Genomic DNA, 24,342 nt, shown 5'->3' with positions numbered 1-24,342 from the left:
CAGTGTTTGCATGAGCATTTTCCATCGGGACAACATTTTCTGTCGGGGTGTTTGTCTGCTCAGTCGGCCGAGGGTTATCCGTTGGGACCTTCGTCGGCGCGTCAATGTTTGCCTAAGCATTTTCTGCCAGGACAACATATTCCGTCGGGATGTTTGCCTGCTCAGTCGGCTGAAAGTTTTCCGTCGGGAATTTCGCAAGCGCGTCAGTAGGCGCATCAATGTTTGCCTGAGCGTTTTTCGTCGGGACAGCATTTTCCGTCGGGATGTTTGTCTGCTCAGTCGATTGAGGGTTTTTCATTGGGACCTTCGCCGGCTCGTCAGTCGGCGCATCAGAGTTTACCTGGGCGTTTTTCGAGGGACAACATTTTCAATCGGGGTGTTTGCCTTCTTAATCGGCTGAGGGTTTTCCGTTGGGACCTTAACCGATGTGTCAGTGTTTGCCTGAAAATTTTCCATCGGGACAACATTTTCGTCGGGGTGTTTGCCTCCTCAGTTGGCTAATGGTTTTTCGTTGGGACCTTCGTCGGCGCGCCAGTGTTTACTTGAGCATTTTCCGTCGGGGTGTTTGTATGCTCAGTCGGTTAAGGGTTTTTCGTTGGGACCTTCGCCAGCACGTCAGTGAGTGCGTCACTGTTTGCTTAAGTGTTTCCAGTCGAGACACCATTTTTACCGAGGTGTTTGCCTGCTCAGTCAGTTGATGGTTTTCCGTTGGGACCTTCGCCGCCGCGTTAGCTAGCGCTTTAGTGTTTGCCTTGGCATTTTCCGTCGGGACAACATTTTCCGTAATGGTATCTGTCTGCTCAGTCGGTTGAGGGTTTTCCGATAGGATCTTCGTCGGCGCGTCAGTGTTTGCCTGCTCAGTCGGTTGAGGGTTTACCGTTGGACCTTCGCTGGCGCCGTCAGAGTTTGCTTGAGCATTTTTCGTCGGAACAAAATTTTTCGTCGGGGTGTTTGCCTGCTCAATCGGCTGAGGGTTTACCGTTGGGACCTTCGCCGACGCGTCAGTATTTGGCTGGGCGGTTACCATCGCACTTACATTTTTCATCGAGGTATTTGCCTGCTCAGTCGGCTGAGGCTTTTCCTTTGGGACCTTCGCCGGCACATCAGTCGGCGCGTAAGTGTTTTCCTGAACGTTTTTTTGTTGGGACAACATTTTTTTGATGAGACCTTCGTCGTTGGGTCAATCGACTCAGTGTTTGCGTCTCTGTAGTCGATGATGAACGGGTCGATAGCGTTAAACAGCCACCTATTGAGATATCGGATATGGCATGTGGCTATTTTGTAAGCGAGGTTCACAGTGCAAAGAAAGATGTAAATCCTCATATTCACTAATTTTTGAATATGCTCTGCATACAAGCCAAATGGTTCGGCCCAAACACTCGTTGGCCAGCCCAGACATCCGATTCTCTGCAACAACATGAAAAACCAGTGATCCATGAGCTGTACCCATCCACTGCGACCACTTATGGCCGATTTCCTTCTGAATGACAGAAAAAAAAAAAAAAAAAAAAAAAAAAAACCGATCCACCCTGCCGTGGAACACATGACCAGCAGAAGAATAAAGAACCAACAATTCTTCCAATAGACCATAATCTTCACCATATATCTCATATAAAGTTGAAGAACAACTGAGACCAAGACAAAGATATTCAGCAAGTCTCACATAATACTGGCGCACCGACGGATGCGTCGGCGAAGGTCCCAAAGGAAAAGCCTTAACCGATTGAACACGCAAACACCCCGACGAAAAATGTTGTCGTGACGGTAATCGTCCAGGCAAATATTGACGCGCCGACTAAGGCGTCGACGAATATTTTACTTTTTTATAATTCAATTTTGGGACGTGACTCGTGGAAGTTGGCCTCTACCTAGCAGGCAAAACTAGACTAAAAACAATGAGTACGTACTGATTCACTCTGTTCCTTTACCCTACTCTTTTTATCATGTCGTCACAATTATATTATTATCGATCCGCCTTTGGAATCATTCATTACGATACGAAACATTTGAATAAAAAAAATCATCATCAAGTTGCAAAACTAATTGATATATGCACATATCGCGGCATCAAACAGCGTATAAATTATAAACCCTAAAAAAAGTGCTACTCATTTAGCAGCAATATCGACTCATTTTCCGGTAGGCTACTCATTCCCGGCACATCAATCTGTAAGTTTTTATTTTTACATGTATGTTTTCATTCGTTCAAATACTGTAGTAATTGGGCATGTTTGGTTGGCAAGTGTAAATGGCAATGGAATTGGAATGAGAATAGCAATATGAATGTAATGGAATAATAAAAGCTTTCTGTCGTTTGCTTTTACTTTTTGACAATGTTTAAAATAGAATGGAATAAATTAATTCATGACCGAAATATCCTCATCTTCTTCCCTATTGCTCTGGCTAAAATTTCTTCCCTGAATTTTTTTTTTTTAACTTTCAGACCTTCAATTTGTTTGGTAACACGTTAATCACATCATCATTATCAATACAATTTTTTTTTTCAGAACTTTTTCTTTGTAACCAACAAATTAGAATACAAAGCGTAGAACCCATAAAAGAATATAAAAAAAATCAAACCCTGAACTTAAAACAAACCTCGCCATTGTTTTTTTTTATTTCGACGGATCTGAAAGAAACATCACCCAGAAAACAATGAGTCAATGAGGCCTTTTTTTAGCTCCCGCATCAAGGACAAACGGATTATGAAATAGGATGTGGTGAGAGTGAGACAAAGATGACAGATTCCAAATCTGTTGCGGAGGTCGGCGAAGGTCCCAACGAAAAACCCTAAGTCGACTGAGCATGCAAACACCCAGACGGAAAATGTTGTCCCGACGGAAAATGCTCAGGTAAACTCTGACGCGCCGACTGATGCATCGACGAAAGTACCAATGGAAAACCCTAAGTCGACTAAGCAGGCTTACACCCAGATGGAAAATATTGTCCCGATGTAAAATGCTCAGGCAAACATTGATGCGCGTCAGTCGGCACGTCCGCGTTAGCCTGAGCGTTTTTCGTCGGGACTATTTTCCGTCTAGGTGTTTGCCTGCTCAGTCGGCTGAGGGTTTTTCGTTGGGACCTTCGCCGACGCGTCATTCGGCTCAGTGTTTGCGTCAACGTGGTCGATGATGAACGAGCTGATAGAGTTAAACAGCCACCTGTGGACACATTGGAAATGACATGTGACTATTTTGAAAGCGATGTTCACAGTGCAAAGAAAAATATAAATCCTCATATTCGCCAATTTTTTAATACGCTCAGCATACACGCCAAATGGTTCGGTCCAAACACTCGTAAGCCAGCTTAAACATCTGATTCCCTACAACAACATGAAAACCAGTGACCCATGGGCCGTACCCATCCGCTACGAACACTTATGGCCGCTTTCTTTCTAAATGACATAAACAAATCGATCCACTATGCCATAGAACACATGACTAGCAGAAGAACTCGGATCCAACGATTCCTCCAACAGACCATAGTCTTTACCATATATCTCATATAAAGTTAAGGAACAACTAATACTAATAGAAAAATATTATGCAAGTCTCACATAGCTCTTACGCGCCGACGGATACGTCGTCGAAGGTCCCAAAGGAAAAGCCTCAGTCGACTGAGCAGGCAAACACCCCGACGAAAAATGTTGTCGTGGCGGTAATCACCCAAGCAAATACTGACGCACCGACTAACGCGTCGACGAATATCCCAACGGAAAACCTTCAGCCGACTGATCATGCAGACACCCAGACGAAAAATGTTGTCGAGGGAAAACGCTTAGGCAAACAGTGATGTGCGTCAGTCGGCGCGTCCGTGTTTGCCTTAGCATTTTTCGTCGGGACAACATTTTTCGTCGGGGTGTTTGTCTGCTCAGTCAAGTGAGGGTTTTTTGTTGGGACCTTCGCCGGCACATCAGTCGGTTCAGTGTTTGCGTCTCCGTGGTCGATGCTGAATGGGCCGATAGCGTTAAACAGCCACTTGACATGTGGCTATTTTGTAAGCGAGGTTCACAGTGTAAAGAAAGATATAAATCCTCATATTCGCCAATTTTTTAATACGCACAGTATACACGCCGAAATGGTTCGGTCCAAACACTTGTAAGCCAGCTTAAACATCCGATTTACTGCAACAACATGAAAAACCAGTGACCTATGAGCTGAGCCATACCCATCCGCTACGAACACTTATGGCCGCTTTCCTTCTGAATGACAAAAACAAATCGATCCACCCTGCCATAGAACAAATGACTAGCAGAAGACTTCGGATACAACCAGACCGGACATGGACTATGCAGAACACCTGTTCAGCGAGAAGAAAAGCCTTGGGGGAGTTACAAGTAAAATATTCAAATCGTATTCATCCATAATTGAAAGATACACATCTCATAAAACTAGATAGATCCAAACTCTTAAACTCAGAAAAAACAAATATTTGAATTAAGAAACGTTTTCCGAGTGAGCAAGATATTTTATTAAGGATGAACAAAAGTCTTCTAGTAATAATTAAAATAAAATAAAAAAATTATCAACCAAAAAAACAATTGATTAAAAAAATTTCTAGGAGACGGATCGTTACCTTTTAATAGATAAGGATCGACTCTGAGAACAGAGATCAGGGCAATGGAATCGATTCGATCAGGCAATTGCAAGGGACTTGAACAAAGTTCCTATACAAAGTAAGCCTTGATCAAAAAATTGCAAAGGCTAAACTGTTATTGAAACATCGTAAATCGGTTTACCTAGAATTTTCCTCTCTGCCGCAACCATATACCAGGACTCTGTAGCGTAGAACCCTAACCCCACGATCATCTCCACAGAACAAAGATGGAAAACCTGACACAATGTAGCATCACCAACATTTGAAGGTTCTGTATTAGGGTTAGGGTTAAAATTAGGGTAAACTACAAAATCTGAAACCAACGGCAACGAATTGTTGGGAAATGATATGGATTAACGATCGGAGAAGGTACTTACAGTTACCAGCGAAGGAGGGCAACAACAGAGAAACCGAGAGTGTTCTATTTCTCGATCGCCGTGAACGATAAACCTCTAGGGTTTCTATTTCTTGATCTTTTCGCTCTCTCTCTATCTCTCTCTCTCTCTCTAAAATCCTCTAAGATTCCTCCAATAGACCATAGTCTTCACCATATATCTCATATAAAGTTGAGGAACAACTGAGACAAAGACAAAGATATTCTGCAAGTCTCACATAGTACTGACGCGCCGACGAATGCGTCGACGAAGGTCCTAAAGGAAAAGCATCAGCCGGCTGAGCAGGCAAACACCCTGACGAAAAATGCTTTCGTGACGATAATCGCGCAGGCAAATATTGACGCGCCGACTAAGGCGTCGATGAATATCCCAACGAAAAACCCTCAGTCAACTGAGCATGTAAACACCCAGACGGAAAATGTTGTCCCGACGGAAAATGCTCAAGTAAACTCTGACGCGCCGACCGACGAAAGTCCCAATGGAAAACCCTAAGTCGACAAAGCACGCTTACACCCAGACAAAAAATATTGTCCAGACGCAAAACGCTCAGGCAAACATTGATACGCGTCAGTTGGCGCGTCCGTGTTTGCCTAACCATTTTTCATCGGGACAACATTTTCCGTCAGGGTGTTTGCCTGCTCAGTCGACTGAGGGTTTTTCGTTGGGACCTTCGCTGGCTCGTCAGTCGGCTCAGTATTTGCGTCTCCGTGGTCGATGATGAATGGGCCGATAACGTTAAACTGCCACCTGTAGACACATTGAATATGGCATGTGGCTATTTTGTAAGCGAGATTGACAATGTAAAGAAAGATATAAATCCTCATCTTCGCCACTTTTTAAATACGCTCAGCATACACACCAAATGATTCGGTCCAAACATTCGTAAGGCAGCTTAGACATTCGATTCCGTGCAACAACATGAAAAACCAGTTACCCATGGGCCGTACCCATCCGCTACGATCACTTATGGCCGTTTTCCTTCTGAATGACAGAAACAAACCGATCCACTCTGCCATAGAACACATGACTAGCAGAAGAACTCGGATCCAACGATTCATCCAACAGCCATAATATTCACCATATATCTCATATAAAGTTGAGGAACAACTGAGACCAAGAGAATGATATTCTGCAAGTCTCACATAGTACTGATGCGCCGACAGATGCGTCGTCGTAGTTCTCAAAGGAAAAGCCTCAGCCGACTAAGCAGGCAAACACCTCGACGAAAAATGTTGTCGTGATGTTAATCGCCCAGGCAAATACTGACGCGCTGACTAACGCGTCGACTAAGGTCTCAAGAAAAACCCTCAGCCGACTGAGCATGCAAACACTCCGACGGAAAATATTGTCCCGACGGAAAATGCTCAGGCAAACTCTGACCCACCAACTGACGCATCGACGAAGGTCTCAATGGAAAATCCTCAGTCGACTAAGCAGGCTTACACCCAGACAGAAAATGATCTCCCCACGGAAAACGCTCAGGCAAACATTGATGCGCGTTAGTCGACGCGTCAGTGTTTGCCTGAGCGTTTTTCGTCGGGACAACATTTTCCGTCGTGGTGTTTGCCTGCTCAGTCGGCTGAGGGTTTTTTGTTGGGACCTTTACTGGCGCGTTAGTCGGCTCAGTGTTTGCGTCTCCGTGGTCGATGTTGAACGGGCCGATAGCGTTAAACAACCACCTGTTAACACATTGGATATGAAATGTGGCTATTTTTTAAGCGAGGTTCACAATGCAAAGAAAGATGTAAATCCTCATATTCGCCAATTTTTTAATATGCTCAGCATACAAGCCAATTGGTTCGGTCCAAACACTCGTAAGCCAGCTCAAACATCCGATTCCCTGCAACAACATGAAAAACCTGTGACCCATGGGCCGTACCCATCCACTACGAACACTTATGGCCGTTTTCGTTCTGAATGACAGAAACAAATCGATCCACCCTGCCGTGTAACATATGACTATTAGAAGAACTAGGATCCAATGATTCCTCCAATAGACCATAGTCCTCACCATATATCTCAAATAAAGTTGATGAACAACTGAGACCAAGAGAAAGATATTCTGCAAGTCTCACATAGCTTAACCTCTTCCGGCGTCTAAGAGTAAGAACGTCCATTTTTTTCCTATTTTTTGAGGAGCCCTCTTGATACTTATATATACACATAGAGAGAGATAGAGAGAGAGAGATGTGGGGAAGAATGGATAAACCATGGCCGAGAGATGGCGGTGAAATAGACCATGTTTATCAAAATAGTCATAAGGTTTTGAGTGTGAAATACTGTTCAGAAAGGGCGGTAAACATGCTCAAATATTTTTGCAACGCAACTTTGTTAGCATACAATCCTCATTTATATACCCTTATGGGAGAACGTATGTCCATCACGTCCAAGAGCGTGGAATCTATGGAACTGTTGTCGCTCCTTGAGAAAGCGGAGGAGTGCTCGGTTTGCCGGCGGCTAGATGGGATTGGCTCGGTTCACCGGGAGCTGGAGGAGGGGGCTGGCTCGGTTCACCGAAGGCTGGAGGGGTGCTCGGTTCGCCAACGGCTGGAGGGGACTCACTCTCACTTATGCCAGATATGTTTCTGTCGTTGGGGATATGAGATGGTTCTCCGGCAGGCAGAGATGACTCTTCAGAGATGTTGTCAGGGATATAAGAATCACGTGTCATCACTGGCGGCAAGAGAGCTGCTATTGGATCTGCAATTCCTGAAAAACCACTATCTCCGGTGTTCGGAGTGGAACCAACATGCGCAGAAGAAGGCTTCAATGACTCAAGCTCCAAAACTAGAGACATTTTTGATGTATTCGTTCTTTTTCCGAATATGTAAATAACTGTCAGAGTCAATTATTATTGGTTTTACCGCCCCTTCTGTTTCATATTTCACACTCAGAACCTTATGACTGTTTTAATTTAATTTTTCCCCCAAAACATATGAACAAAACTTTTATCAAATCATCATACTTGGTCGTCGTCGGCATGAGAGCTACATACGAAACACTGACCTGGTAATAATCATCTCTGAGTCACTGACCGCTATGCTTGACGTACGTAAATATATCTCATTTCATAACCGCTGCAAAATTATAACAAGTAGAGTGTGTTACACATATGTCACTAATTATTACATGCTAGTGTGGCGCGTTAGTTACATTTACTTAACTAAAAAAGAAAACTAGGGGAATTAGTTACTGAAAAGTAAATAAACATCCAAACAATACATGGTCTCATTCACCTAATTATTACCTGCCAGTGTGGCGTGTTAGTTACATGTACGTAACTAAAAAAGAAAACTAGCGGAATTAGTTACAGAAACATAACTAAACCTCAAAACAAAACATGGGTCGGTGACTTATCTGTAACTAAACTCAATAACGTTTAATATGGGTTTTGGCATGTAAATTTGGGTTCCAATTTTTTTTTATCAACAAAATCTGAGACTAACCTTTATTGAATTGGTTGATGCATATCTGGGCCCGAAATTTACCATAATCCGGTGGAGATCTCCGATTTGAACACCAGCTCGGTCATCGGAAGGACTTGACGATGATGGTGATCGGAAAATATCTTCACAAAGGTTTTAATATTGACACAGAAATTGACGACGGGAAAAGGTGATCGGAAGTGAAAATATTTTTTGGGACGGCGGTGGAAAGCGGAGTGACGTGCCCACGCGAGGAGAAGAGAGCCCGATGATGGGAGCCGAAGATGATGAAGAAGAAGAGCTGGGTTCGATTGAAGAGAGAAGAAAATTAGGTATTTAGGGTGGTAGAAATTATAATTTAAGATTTAAGAAGATGTTAAAATGGGTAAAAAAAAAATTATCTCTCATTTGACCACATTTCTCTCATTTGATTACTCCTATATGTGCCATTTAAAAAAAAAAAATGGTAATGTGTCCAAACACTATAATTTACTCTTACTTATGTCAATCCCCCTAATGTTTTTAAATTAAATACAAGACTAGTGTGTTTATATTTTATAATTTATTATCACAAAAATAGTGTTTTTAAGTAGTAAATAAATAAAAAATTTAAATATATTTTTTTACAAATATATTTTCATTTATAAGGAAAATAATCTCAAATAACTATTAAACAATTAAATTTTTTTAAAGGATTCAAAACAACCACTATTTTAATTTGTTGCACTTTAAAAACACTAATCCTTCACTTTTCTCATTCTGGTGGCTCGGAATGTTTTGGCCGAACAATAATGGAATCCGGTCAAATTTTTTTTTTCTTAAGTATTCCAGCATATTTAAACAAAAATGACACATTACCAACTTAAATGAAAATTATTATATACGTTATAAGAGTGTTCATTATATTATTTTTGAGCAAAAAGGTTATGATGATTTTAATTTTCGGGAAAATTAATTAAGAGTGTTAATAATATTTTTTTTCGCAAAACGGTTATGATGATTTTGATTTTCGGGAGAATTAAATAGATCAAATTTACATAATAAGAAAATCTTAGTGGACCAGAATTGGCGAGTTTATTTTTATCATAAGATTGAAAATGAAAATATTACATCTTTTAATTTGATATAATTTTGAACATATTAATTACAAATTAAAACTTAGACGCCCTAGATTATCAAAGCCAAACTCAAATTATTTTGTAAGCCGTTATTATCTTATATGTACATGTTTATAACTTTATATACGGTGTGGTGCATTTGATTAAAATTTACTCTTTATTGGCTCTTATAATCGGAAATGAAAACCTCAAAAATTTGGGCGATCATATTTAATAGCTTAGCGTGTTTACATATTTAAAACGCTTCCCCATAATATCGCGACCAGGTGAAACAGTTCTAGATTATAGCGTCGTAATTAATGTTCTTTAATTTTCAATATCTTTGATAAAATATTTTGTTGAGATTTGTTAGAGGTTTAAGGGCTTCGTGTAACAATTTTGACTTTGCCTATTATTTAATTTAGCCTTATAATTTCCTTATATTCATTATTTCCATTTGATTAAATAAAATAGAAAATTAGCCTACTAATTATTGTCACCTAAAAGTGTTGGTTATTTCCCTAAAAGTTGTAAAACATAAGCTAATAAAAACAAATTTTATAGTTTCATTTTAATTATTTTGTTACACTGCCCAAAAAATAAACTATTCGCGACGGTTTTCAAAAAACTGTAATGCAAATTATAGTTCACATTGCACAACAGTTTGCTGTCATCGTGCAATCTATTAACATGATAAAAATAAAATTTGATCTTGTAGTGACGATGAGGTAATAGTTTCCGCGGTGAATACACTTTGCACAAGAGCTTTATAAAATTTGAACAAAATTTTGGGTTTAGGTGAATACACTTTGCACAAGAGCTTTATAAAATTTGAACAAAATTTTGTGTAACCCTAATTTATATTTGTCTCATATTTTATATCTTCATTCATCTTTGACTTTGTAGTTTGTATCCGTGTTCTTTCTTCGTCTTATTCTTCTCGCCTTATTCGTTCCTTATATTCTTCTTTACCTATCAATCTTTGTCTACATTTTATTTTTAATTATCTCATTTTTATTCTATTTCTTCGTATAATTATTATCTCTCCGATCTATTCTCCGAGTGATTTCTCCATCTTCTTCTTTTTTCTACTAATTATTTTTTTTCCTCTTCTGCCGCTATCCCCTTTGTCTTTTAACGAAGTAGACTAATTTCCCGCTATAAACTCGACTTTTTTATTAGAATTTTTTATTATTATCAATTTGACTGAGTTACAAAGGCAATGCCATGCAAAATTGCAAACTAACTTTTCACGATGGTTTCAAAAACCGTCACGCAAGCTCCCACAGCCTAAATTGGACAAGATACGTATCCATTTTGCAAAGCTTCAATAGTTTTACATTGTTATGGAAGCCCATGTATGTATTAGTATGTATATTTTTGGTTTTATTTATCAAAACCTCTTTTACGTTTGACTACCAAAAATCAAACACTTATCTAAAATATTTTATATTTAACTAAAATTTTTGAAGTCGTGGAGCCTCATCTCATTAATTAGTTGGCAGATTTCATAGCATGGCGTTCTTGTAATATCAGTTGATGGAGCTTCATTTTTTAGTACATTTTAAGTTTTTCTTTCCTTTGTTACATTTTACAACGCATGTGACAACATATATCGCTAATAATTAAGCGTGTAGGTAGAAATATTTACGTGACAGTAAAATATTCTACATGAATGCCTAGCGATATTTCTTAGAGATTACTAAATTTTTTAGAGACTACGTTTGGAACTTGGAAAATCTGAGAGGAAAAATAGAGAATATGTTGTATCTTCTTTGTGCTGTATGGATTACAAAATTCGAAAAAAAAAAAAAAAAAAACAGAATTTGTGGAAAACTTTGAAGCAAATTTGCACATGTAGAAGTTCTCTCTTCTCTCTTTCTTAATTATTCATATTTTCCCTTCAAAAATTTCTTTTTACTCCTAGGCACACTAGATAATTTTTATATTTTCTCGTATTCTCCTTTGAATTTTTATTTTCTATATTATAAAAGAGTTCCAAACACAGCCTTAATATTAAAGAAATGAGAAAGTGAAAGTGGTTCAGATATGAACTACTAATTATAGGAAATTACGGTAGGAAACCCACACTTCATTTAATTACGTCAAGTATTAGCAAAAGAAAAAAAAAACCACACTTGTAACTGCATATTAGTAATAAAAACCCACACTTGTAACTGAATATTAGTAATAAAATAAATGGACTGATAAACAGCTGGTATTACATCAACTTTACCATAGTTGTGTGTTGTACTTTTTGCTGCACATTGCCGCAATATATATATATATATATATATATATATATATATATATATATATATATATTTTAAATATACTTAAAATCATTCCAGTGCATGCACATTCTTCATATGCATATTGCACATCCTCACTTAAAAAAATAAAAATAAAAAAATTAAAAAAATAAGAGAACGTACCAAATCTTTCTTCTTTCTTATTCCTCTGAAAATATAACTTAAAGAGAAGAAGGGAAAGATATGGTCATTCCCAAATTCGAAGACGCTGTGGCAATAACATTACTATGATTACTAATATTATTAATATTATTATTATTATTATCATCCGTCTGAATATCCCCAAGAGATCCGACATTTTCCCAGAAGAGAAAGCTGTTGTTATTGCCGTTGTTGTTGGAATTACATTGTTGCCCTTGCGACTCAACCCACAGCTCGCTCAGCTCATGCCTCTGAAGACAATCCTCCAACGCCACGTCATCATGATTACGAACCATGCTGTCCATGCACACGTGGCTGCCACTATTTTCCATGACCAACGGAGGCAAGTACAACGAAGGCAACATTTGGTTCATACTATTTACATTGATAACATTCCACGTCAGACTCGAGGATGACGTGGCTGCCACGGTGGCTTCTTCCGCGCTCAAGCTTCCCATGCTCAGAATGTCTTGAAATAGCTCCCCTGATGATCTAATATTATTATTGTTATTATTATTATTATTATTCTCCGGAGTGTCGAACATGAAAAATGGGAGAGAGGGTGCGAAGAGGGCTTGGTGGGCCGTGGAAGTGGAATTGGGCCTAATTGGGCTTAGAGTTGTTAAAAAGTCTAAATGGGCCTGAGATTGGGCCGTGTTGTTGTTGAAGCACATTTGAGGGTGGTCGGAGATTAAAATTGGCGGCGGTGGTGGTGGTGTTATTGTGGTGGTGATTTGTGTTGATATTGATGATGATGATGATGAAGATAATAATGGTTTTCTTATCTTCTTTTTGATCCATGAATTCCAATAGTTCTTTATCTCGTTGTCTGTTCTACCGGGTAGGTGACTTGCAATGTGAGCCCATCTATATACATGTATAAAAACATATGATATAATCAATAATGATAAAATGTTTTTTTTTATATATATATTTATCCTTGGTCATTTGAGCAACAAGATAATTAACGATGATCGTATATATATGGTATGTAGTAGCGAAGTAAGAACGAAAAAAAAATGTTCCAAAGTAAGCGATTTAGGATTTTATGTAATCTTAATTCACTTTGATTAACAGATTTCATTCTAGACCTAGTTGTTAATTAGTATGAAAGGGTGTGTATAAAATTTGAAGTAATATTAACAATATAATAACAACAATAATGCTGAAATGCCTGAAAGATGTAGATATCCCTATAGCCACAAAACTTAATATTAAAGTATGTTAATTTGGAAGGAAAGAGTAGTAGCAATAACTCATCAACTATCAATATAACCAAAATATAAGTTCTTAGGAAACACCTACCTATGCTATTATATATATGATTATATTAGTAATAATATTAACACGTGATTTAATATTTTAGCAAAATAAAAAATAAAAAAAATCAAGGATTCAAATAAGCACACGCCTATGCTGAACCCTAGTTCATATGATTTTATTCCTCTTTTTTATATTAAAAATTTATGCATAATTAAGCTAATTTTTTTTAGGGAATAATTAAGCTAATTAAAGACACTAACCTGTTGCCAACAACACCATGAAGGCTAATAATCAATTTCTCTTCCTCCGGAGTGAATCTGCCTCTTCTAATATCAGGCCTCAAATAATTAATCCACCTCAAACGACAGCTCTTACCACACCTTTGAAGCCCTACAAAAAAAAAAAAAAAACAAATCACACAATAATTCAACAACAAAAAAATAAAATATTTTTATTTTCTTTCTAAAATAGTAAACATGTAATTAATTTAATTAACCTGCTTTCTCAGGAACTTCGCTCCAACAGCCATAGCCATGAGTTGTGATGTACCTAATAAGCTTCTCATCTTCCTCAGGAGACCAAAGCCCTCTCTTCACCTTCTGTTGGTTGCAACATGAGTGATGACCCATGATATAATATAATACAGTACGATATATTTATATATAAATAACAATATTACTGAGTTATTATTGTGAGATCTCTTTTGTTCTTGGTGTTGTTACTATACACACTCTTACTATGAAAACAAAAACTGATCATCAAAAGTTTATTATATATACACAGGCACAGCACAAAGCAAATCCTGGGCCTCCATTTAAAAGTGATCACAAGTACAAGAAAATAAAAAGTATATGAGAGAGAGAGAGAGCCGACAATATAGAACCTGAGTGGGACACACTTTAAGAAGAGTGTGGGACCCAGATCTCCATCTAACCCTAAAAACGACGTACCATCAACTTTTCTCGTCCAAAATAATACAGTTACAGGTTTTTTCTACGTACACTTGTTTATTTTTGTATCACGTAACAAAATCTCTCTCTCTCTCTCTCTCTCTCTCCCACACACACGTACTTCAGCAGAAATATATAATGTCGTCACACATATAACATATTTGCCGGTAGGTCTCGCACAAACTTATGCTAAATTCTTTTTCATACGATACGTCATGATATATTACTGTCGTGGCATAATCGGACAAAATAACCATGTGCCCCACAACTATGTAATAGATTATTTTATTAGTTTACAATATTTTCCAGCCACGGGAAGAAAAAAAAAAGACTAATGATACTAAAAAAATATTCTATAACATTAGACACTTCAATGCTTTCTACGATGATATGGAGATTTATTTTTTCATGGATATATATGTACGCAAATATAGACGTAATTGCATGACAATACATATCTAGCAGTTAAGATAGTGGACTACATTATATATATATATATATATATATATATATATATATATATAAATATTTTACCTAAATTTTAATCCGAACTTATTGTTTTGGTTTTTAACGTTTATATATACTTATCATTTTGCTTTGGTATGTAGGATGAATAACAATGAGGGGGTAGTTATTTTATTTAAATAATAATATTTCAGCAGTTATCTGTTGCTATTGACTATTCATGGTATGAGATGAAGGCCAAAGAAGGATAAAAAGTTATAATTTAAAAGATTAATTAAGTACAACGATTTTCTCTGTAAAGTACCTTTTAGTAGTAATTTAGGTGGTTATTGGGTCTCATCAGCTGTTTAATCTTAAAATATCCACTTGCAAAATTTTACAGGATCTCCTTTTGTGATGTTTTTACGAGCACGCGTGTGTTATTCTCCTCCATTATTTTCTTCATGACTGATTCTGAAGATTTTAAAGAATATACATCCGCGACTTTCAATTGTTGTCAGATATATTATTTCAAATGTTTTCGAAACACATTAACTATGTGTATATAACTACTTCATTTTTGTATAATGGAAGGTGTTCTAGCCCTTATGATGTGTTTTGTGTTTTGAAAAGCGGTATTATTCAAGAAGCTGTTCAAAAGTTTGTATGTTACGTGCGAACCCTTTCTCTCTCGACTAAATCTCTGTGTACCCCGTATTGGCATAAATTTGATTGGCGTGATTTGTGCTCGCAGGGTTCGAAAGAAGATAATGTGAAAGTGATGAGATCTCATATACTTCACACACTAAAGTGAGCTCATGTTGTAACTCATTCAAACCCGATCGAGGAGATCAAAAACCATAGAGGAAATCTTCGAGTACAAGTATGAAGTTTACTCATTTATTCATAATTAGTGAATTGTATCTAAAGGCATTTAAGAAATAAGCAACATGCTCCTCGTAATGAAAGTGCATATTCTATTTTGGGTAAGCTAGAAAGCTATAAATAGGAGGCTTGAGGTAGTGCGAAAATCGCTATCAAGCCTTATTCCACTTTTGGATTTTCGCGATCGGCAGCCCTTGGTGTGAACGTTTTTCCTCTCTATCGGAGTTGAAAAATTTGTTCATACCACTTTCCAAAGAAAGACATAATTATTCCGACACGTTGTTGGAATAATAAGTGAGAAAAGAGTTGACCCACATTTTGATCTCTATCCTTCCGGATATTACATCTTGAAAGATTACAATATCAATCAGCCCGAGCAATTGAGGAATCGAAAATCCAAGAACGACGAGCAGCCGAGGAATTTGAGAAGCAAGGAGATCCAAAAGCTAAGAGCGTGGAGGATCTGTAGCTGAGCCGAAATGTATGTCTCTGAAATTTTCTTAAGGTTTTGTGTTGTTAATGTTTACGTTAAAAATTAGCGACTGCTCGCTTTTTTTCTATTCCGCATTTGTAAACATATTGTAGGGTTAAGAGATTGTTTACCCAATACGAAGTATTGAAATTATTGTTCCTACTCAATATATGAGAACTATAATACTCTCAATAAATAACACAATTAATATAGTATTTGTTTCTCACAATAAGATATATTATTCTATAAATAGAAAGTAGATACTATCTCCATGATACTTTCATAAATAATTACTATATAAAATACTCACAAAATCGGATCATGTTTAATATACAATATTTATTTCCTATTTGAGAAAAACTCCAATCCTTGGGTTTGATCAAACAAATTCAAGATACATGTACCATGTTGACACGCCTCCCATAAGCCTTATCGGGCCTTGTGGGCCTTATGTACCATGACCATATATATCACGGAGAATTCTGCCAACAGCCCCACATTCACCAAAAAAAAAAATTAGCCATTAATGTTCAATTTACGAACACTAGAAGCAAGATTCCATTTCAGCCATACAAAACGGGTAGGCATAGTGATGGTAGTAAATTCACCTATGGGTAAAGGAGTAAGATCCATCGAGCACTCATCGAAAACACACTTGCACATACATTTCTAGATTTCCCATAGAATAATACCCGTAGTTTGGGTTGTCATTTTAACACAATTATTCTTGACATCACCTTTGGTCCAGTTTTTTTTTAGAAGTGACACTATTGGCCAAGAGTACATGATATGATATATTATCATGCATTTCTGCAGTCCATGGGATTTAAACCTAAGATCTCTCCGTCGAGTATGTATGAGATTAACACTACACCAAATTAGTTACCACACTTTTGGTCCAGTTTTTGAAGAGATGTGAGACCGTAAATTCTCTACACAAGTGATTGAGATTAGCTTTGAAAATCTTCCAAATAAGTTTTCATTTATCTGGATTGTACTAAAATATTGAGGGAAAAATAATAAAGTAAGACCGTGAAAAATCTAAACCCAAAGAAAAGTTAAAGAGTTAAAAATAGGACATGAGGTGTCATAATATCATTGGAGGGCCACAGTGATGGACAAATGATATGTGATCATAATGAGGGTAGAACATAAACTATATACCCACTACAAATTTAAAAAAATAAAAAATTTAAATCATTTAATTAAGATATTAAATATACTACTTGATCCTAGCTAATTGGAATGAAAAAGTATTAATTCAAGTGTGATACCATTTTCATTATATACCACCATTGTTCCAATTAATGTTGAAAATTTGGTTAACTTCAATTAACCATTGACCGAATTTTTTTCTCACGGTTAATTGTTAACCAAAATAGAAAAGTGGACAATTAATTATTTTAACCGAAAGTGAGCGATTAAAACAAATAACTTTACAATAAACTATTATTATTATTTTTCAATTAATCTAGGTTAATTGTTTTTTATTCGGTTAAAATTAACCGTACGATTAATTTTAACCGAAAATTCAATTAAAATTAACCGTACGGTTAATTTTAACCGAATAATTTAGATTAAAATTTAAATCAAAATTTTTTCTTTAACCGAATTTTTTTCTTTAGTTCCAATGTGAGCTTCCAACTATTTTTTTTTTTTTTTTTTTTTTAAGAGAGCTAGACATATGCTTATGTAGACCTCATTAGTTCAAAATTAAAACAAGACTTACGCGTCATATTGTGAGAGAGTTACGCATAAATTGGATTACATTTTTAGTATCAGAATAATTGTGCTATAATTTCAATTGAATAACCGGGTACGAAGTACCAAATTCGCCATTTGGACCCAAGATTCGTTTAAATTATAATGGATATAACTCAGTCACCTGATTATAATACTAGATTTGTCTGAGACAATTAAATCGGTTAACGTCCTGAAAAACAATTCTTCCTAATTTTATCCAACAAAATTGTTCTTGGTTGACCTTCCTTCAATGCTAGCAGTGTTATTAATATTATGTGTCCATTTTATGCAAGCTCTAGGTAATTCGTTCATATCTGATTAGCCCTTTAGAAAGGATCCGCTAACTTTATATATATGAATCTATATTTGCAAACGATCAAATTGATAACAACTGACGGATATATGGCCATCAAATATATCATTTAGTTAGGGAACATTTGTGCACTTCCATCACAAATGAAGTTACTTAATTTCTCTTTTATTTTCCTTAATTTACACTTAAATTACGATTTCTTCATAATAATTCACTTATTAATCAAGAACTACATTTATGTCTCTTCAATCTTCTTTATAAACTAAATTATTAAATTCAAATAACCTACTTGATTTATTAATTTCTGACGGTTGCTTGCATCGAAGGCCCATTTAAGATTTTTTTTTTATTATTTATTTTTATTTTTATGTGTGTGTCATTTCAGGCTTCATAAGCAATACATACAAGTTGGGACATTGAAAACGACAAAAGTGTATAAAGTTTCTCTTTCTAGTATGACTTGATTAAGAAAAATACAGTGAACCTACCGTCGTTTGACTCAATTGTGGTCTCTCTGCTTAATTAATACGTTATCGTTGTTTGTTTAAAGGACATAACTAAGGCAACCGTGATGGTAAAACACAAATAAGCAACAGATAACATATAAACATAAAAATATTAATTATTTTAAGTGACTTATTAAAACTGTACAAAAAGAAACCACACTAGTGATACAATTATGATTATGAAGAATTGCTATTTCTTTGACGTAAGTAGTTATTAATGACAAAAATTAGTTACAAACAAATTATCTTAGCGAAAATTCGTATATGCCAACTAGAACACACACACAACAAAGATTTAAGTGTCTTACCTAATATAGTCTAATCGATAATTTCACAAAAATCTTCGTAGAAGTTGTGAGTTCAATCTCAATTAACAACAAAATCACCAATAATTCACCGTTTGTAGCCGTTTTTAAATCCAATAGTCAACAATAGCACATACTCAGCCTCCGAATCTCTGCCTCCGATGAGCTTCAATCAGCACTATATAGGTTCGTCAACGTCAAATAGAGAGTTCATGATAGATGATACCACACTTGTACTATATATCTCTTGAGAACTTATATATATACAAAGTTATTCACCTATTGGAATGTTCTAACACACTATTCATACATTCTAATAATTAAGTTTTGAAGTGCGTGTAGAAATATCAGATAAATGCACAATATCTTATAGCAAATTCTTTTTAAATTCTAATCTAATCTGTCAGCCCTAACAATGCTGCAATATGTTGATTTACAAAATATTAGGCTCTTTATATATCTTTTAGAGATTTGGGATAAGATCTGTTTGAACTTGGATATCATGAGTTAGAAAAAAAAAAATATATATATGTCAAACTTTTTCGAGTTTCTTTAGTTGGGTTACGATTTTTATCACTTTAAAATAGTTGAAACAGTGCATGTGATTAAATTTGATATGGGGATAATGTGGACAAGATATTTAAGCTAATTAATATGATAATTGATATTATTTTATTTGGTCTATATACCAAAACTTTCGCAAAATACGCATTTAACATATAGTGGGAAAATTATCTACAATTATATATAACCTCGATGCAGTTGGTTGATTCATCTTACATCACATAACTCCTTTATTAAGGCCCTACACATTTTAGTGTATATTTTTGACCCTTTACGCCCGGGATAACAATAGTGGTATATACCTTGAAAAACAAGCACAGATTTAAAATCGTGTTTTTCATGAAATTTAATTATAATATCTTACTCATAGTCTAAAGCTTGGTCTATACGAAAGAAAAGAAATAATCGTTAATCACTCTCCTGCGTTTTTGTTGTATGTGTGTGTAATTTTTTGTAGATAATCGATCACCAAATTTTTATCTGCGTAATTATTATAATAGGCATCACCTATATTAGTACATATAGTTTCTGCTAATATATGATTATCATTTATAATTTATCATGTTTAATTTGTAGCCAAACTTTTAACATTAATAATACCTGGACCGTATAACAAAATATAAAACAATATTAATAACAATAATAGTTACACGATAATGAAGATACACAAGTTTGAAGCTTTATAAACTAAGTAAATACAAAGGGAATCATAAAAGACTAATCTACCTTCACATAATAATAACAATATTTACGTTATATTGGCAATGTGTAGTAGTAATATATTTTGCTGCTCATAAATACAGGCTATTTCCTTAAAGAAAACTAGAGGCTATTTGATTAATATATACATATATATATATATATATATATATATATATATGTATATACGTTATACGCATGCATAAGTACTTTCATGCATGCATGATGTCATCTTGGTAATAATGTTGACATATACATTCATCGAAGAGCACGAGGTAAAAAGTCATTTACTCTTTGATGGAATATATTAAATACATACAAAAACCTAATTAGTCTAAAACGGCTTTTTTATGTAGTCGTTGCAAGCGCGTGAAAAAAATACCCCTAATTTGGCGACGGAATGTTAGGGATTTAGTTAAATGAATTTATGAAGAAAGGTACTTCATCGTTACTAACGTGTATATATCGACTTCAATATCAACGGTGTTTAGAAGAACACACTTAAAATACGTAGAATAAAGAAACATTATTATTATAATAGATAGAGATTGAGTGATGTGCGATGAGAGTGAGTGATTTCTGTAGATTGATGCAAATAATCCACCACCCGGATAAGTGACATTTGCTTGGATGAATCGCAAGCTAAAACTTTGAAAGTTGTATTCAAATCATTTATATAAATAGACACTTTGAGAGGAATCGAAAAAAAGGAAAATGATTATTTTTAACTTTAAGTAGGAGCAATGGAGTGGGGATTTGGGGCCTACCAAAAAATTGTGAAAATATATGTGGGGGGTTTTTTTTTTTAGTAGTAGCACTAGTAATTAAATTAATAAATAATAATTTTGGTACTTTGCCTTTTTAAGCATGGTTGGTTAAGTTATTAAGTCATGGATGAAATGTCTCTTTAATATGTAATCTATCACTTAAATTAATAATAACGTAATTCATGCATATATATATATATATATATATATATATATATATATATATATATATAAGATAATTTTGGTGATATATCCCCACACATGAATCTTCTTATGGACCCTTATATTTCCTCATTCGGAGGTCATCTTTTTATATCCCTAAATTGATACATTAAAAAAAAATTCATGGACCCCCATGTGGATTACAAAAATCTCTACTAGGAAAATTAGATTCTTGTTGCTATGAGCATAATTTGGGAAATAATTGAGACATTTATAATTTCTTATTTTTTTGTTTCTTTTCTACATCGAATTGCATATATTATCAGGAAGTACAAAGAAATAAAATATATATATATATATATATATATATATATATATATATATTTTATTTCTTTGTACTTCCTGATAATATATGCAATTCGATGTAGAAAAGAAACAAAAAAATAAGAAAAACACATAGCTAGAGATGCGTGCGTAAAACTCTCTAGATATATAGCCATATAAAAATTTAAATTTTACCATATAACTAATTTTTGATAAATTTTAAGTAAATAATTACGAGATTTTATTAACAAAGCTAAAATATATTAGTAGTTGTAAATATTTGTTTTAATTGTAAATAATCACTAGACTTCAAGATCATAAATGAAATGCTAATTACGTTTAAACAATGTCATATTATCATAATGACTATTTACTTAAAATTTACAAAAAATTAATAATTTAGCACATCTCTAAATTTTGGTGGTTTTATTAATCGATTAATTGTAAAAAAAAAAAAAGTCATTCTTAGGCGTCTTATTAAGTCTTGATTCAAGCTTTACACTTTCCAGGTCGTCCTTCTTATTTTTGCATTATTATTTCTTTTTAAAAAATTTGATGAGTTCGTATTTCTTCACAATTTACTACTGGTTCACTAAGTTTTTTTTTTGTTTTTTGTTTTTTTTTTCTGGGTCTGTCGTCATTTCAGTCTATTGTGTACTTTTCCATGTTTGTTTTTCTGCTAATAAGATCGAATATGTAACACATTTATTTATTACCACATTTTGCTTTGATTTTCGTTCAGTACTTTGTCGTTTCTTTGCTTTCTTTCCAGCTCTTGTTGGTGGCTTTTTTTTTTTTTTTTTTTTTTGGTAATTGATGAGTCACATACGTGTAACACAAGGTTCAGTTTGTATACAATGAATTATAATCATAAAATTATATATAAAGAACTCTCAAAATTGAAACGTCCTCAGTCGCATAGATCAGTGTCGCATTAATCCATAAAATGTCGTTTTTAGACTACTATCTGTCGTTTCCAATTTTTTGTCCCAAATAAAATACTGTCGTTTTTTAAAGTTGCCGTATGAAATTTTACTGTCGTTTTCTAAAATGGCAAAAGAAGACAAGTCTATTAGATCAGTCCATGAGTCAATTGAATAAGAAATACATATTTATTATTAATATATTCAGAATCTTATTTAGAAGTTAGAACAAAAAAAAAAAAAACACAACATATCACTCGGTCCGAAAACTATAAAACAGCTAATTATTTTATAATAGTTTATGATACTAAAGCTACATATATATTTATATTACAACATCGAATCACCACATAAGTAATGGTCATTTAAATTTTAAAGTAATCCCAAAGTGATATTATTCAAAATGAATATTGTAGTCGGAAACGAGGTTATACTCATTCCGCATTGAGGATTGGATAGAGTCCGCATCCAAACAGGCGGTAAAAGGCTCACCATTGTAGAGAGCTTGAACAAGCTCTTGATGATGATAATAGTTTAGACCATTTGTCTCGTGACCGGAAATTACCTCGGTCGCCATTGGTGTCGACTCAATCGGAGACTCGCCATGAGTAGTGTTGGTAATCAATTCTTGTTCAAAAGAAGGTTTTTGAAGATTTATTAGCTTCTTTTTGATCCATGAATTCCAATAATTCTTTATCTCGTTGTCCGTTCTTCCGGGCAAGTATTTTGCTATATGTGACCAACTATATAAATCAAACATGTATTTATTATTAGTTATAGTAGCACTTTCATAATGTAACATTATTTAAATCAAAAGCAATTTTTTTTAATGACATTTTGTGAAATATTTTCGCTTTCTCTAAACTTGTTCATGATAAATATTAATTACCTATTGCCTAGAGCAGAATGAAGGGTGATGATCAATTTCTCTTCCTCGGCAGTAAATCCGCCTCTTTTGACGTCAGGTCTCAAGTAATTCAGCCATCGAAAACGACAGCTCTTCCCACACCTCTCGAGCCCTGAAATAATCATACAAATAAATGAAAATATGTTTATTTACGAGTGCATGTGGTCGATTTTTTTTTTTTTTTTTAAAAGGTTTCAGTCGATCAGTGCTTATTGATTTAGACAATAGCCATCTTTAAACTTTGAAAACTTGGCCTTCGTAGTCTTTTGCTAATTTTCGTCAATTCTTAAAATTTTATTTTTATGAAATAGTTTGATATTATTTTTTTCACATGAACTAACTATTTTATATATATATAAAAAATAAAATAGATTCTGTTAAAAAAAAAATAGGAAAAAAAACAATAAATTTGCGGATTTGAGGAAAAGTGATCATATATGCCACGAGCGCGAATAAGAAAAAAATAAAATAAATAAAGATGCAGAATAAACTCGTACATGGTGTAAAGAGGTGTATTAGAAACTGTTTTGATTAATTGGTTAAGGATTTTTTTTATTTATTATTATTACCAGCTTTCTGAGGGACAGAGCTCCAAGAGCCAAAGCCATTGTTGTGGGTGATGTAATTGAAGAGCTTTTGGTCTTCCTCAGGTGACCAAAGACCTCGCTTCACTTGTCTGTCCTTGCAACAATAATGATGTCCCATTAATAAATATATACTATGATATTCTTTGATAATTTTGTGTGTGTTTCTCTAAAGCTTGTATTTTGGAGATATGTAGGTTATTGGGTTTTGCTTTGAGTCCATTAGAATGTACTTTATATTTATAGACAACCCTAGCTGAGACTAAAAGATAGCGTGCTGAATATAAACTTCCAAATAAGAAGCATTTGTTATTGTTTGCGATTTGGCTTACTATAAATGTATGGCATTATTTTATATATATGTCCATGGAGTACTTTCTTAAATTGTGGTGTATGGGGTAAGTAATGTGGGACAATAATTCGACTTTATTATAAGTAACAGAACATTGTAGTCACACTGTCGTGTATCTACACTACTTTCATTTACGTATTTTGTAATTGATTTATTTTATTTTGAATTATTTATCTATTTTTTATATCTCAATTATCTTAACAATATTATATA

At 34.8% G+C, this 24,342-nt stretch overlaps 2 protein-coding genes across 2 annotated transcripts; both read right to left on the bottom strand.

Moving 5' to 3' along the window:
* Window positions 1–11,807: 11,807 nt before the first annotated feature.
* On the bottom strand, window positions 11,808–14,057 carry LOC149405634 (uncharacterized). The gene is made up of 3 exons (XM_089607498.1): window positions 13,726–14,057; window positions 13,490–13,619; window positions 11,808–12,833 (listed from the first exon to the last, which is right to left on the bottom strand). Exons 1-3 carry the CDS (start codon window positions 13,856–13,858, stop codon window positions 11,987–11,989), a joined length of 1,110 nt encoding a protein of 369 aa, XP_089463624.1. The 5' UTR covers window positions 13,859–14,057; the 3' UTR covers window positions 11,808–11,986.
* An 8,404-nt stretch (window positions 14,058–22,461) lies between these two features.
* On the bottom strand, window positions 22,462–23,978 carry LOC149405633 (transcription factor MYB86-like). The gene is made up of 3 exons (XM_089606091.1): window positions 23,763–23,978; window positions 23,176–23,305; window positions 22,462–23,029 (listed from the first exon to the last, which is right to left on the bottom strand). Exons 1-3 carry the CDS (start codon window positions 23,896–23,898, stop codon window positions 22,681–22,683), a joined length of 615 nt encoding a protein of 204 aa, XP_089462217.1. The 5' UTR covers window positions 23,899–23,978; the 3' UTR covers window positions 22,462–22,680.
* Window positions 23,979–24,342: the final 364 nt, after the last annotated feature.

This window comes from Urtica dioica, chromosome 2 (genome assembly GCF_054948205.1).
Source record: "Urtica dioica subsp. dioica isolate 48M chromosome 2, U.dioica_male_clone48M_v1_H2, whole genome shotgun sequence".
Taxonomy (NCBI): domain Eukaryota; kingdom Viridiplantae; phylum Streptophyta; class Magnoliopsida; order Rosales; family Urticaceae; genus Urtica; species Urtica dioica.
This window is presented reverse-complemented; position numbering and strand designations above follow the sequence as displayed.

What these genes read in the sequence shown, in the direction of transcription:
- LOC149405634 (XM_089607498.1), bottom strand. Translation starts at nt 13,858, where the DNA reads ATGGGTCATCACTCATGTTGCAACCAACAGAAGGTGAAGAGAGGGCTT. An exon ending in CGAAGTTCCTGAGAAAGCAG is followed by an intron (nt 13,620 to 13,725) that starts GTTAATTAAATT and finishes TTTTTTTTGTAG; the next exon opens with GGCTTCAAAGGTGTGGTAAG. An exon ending in CATGGTGTTGTTGGCAACAG is followed by an intron (nt 12,834 to 13,489) that starts GTTAGTGTCTTT and finishes ACATGTATATAG; the next exon opens with ATGGGCTCACATTGCAAGTC.
- LOC149405633 (XM_089606091.1), bottom strand. Translation starts at nt 23,898, where the DNA reads ATGGGACATCATTATTGTTGCAAGGACAGACAAGTGAAGCGAGGTCTT. An exon ending in CTCTGTCCCTCAGAAAGCTG is followed by an intron (nt 23,306 to 23,762) that starts GTAATAATAATA and finishes TGATTATTTCAG; the next exon opens with GGCTCGAGAGGTGTGGGAAG. An exon ending in CATTCTGCTCTAGGCAATAG is followed by an intron (nt 23,030 to 23,175) that starts GTAATTAATATT and finishes TGATTTATATAG; the next exon opens with TTGGTCACATATAGCAAAAT.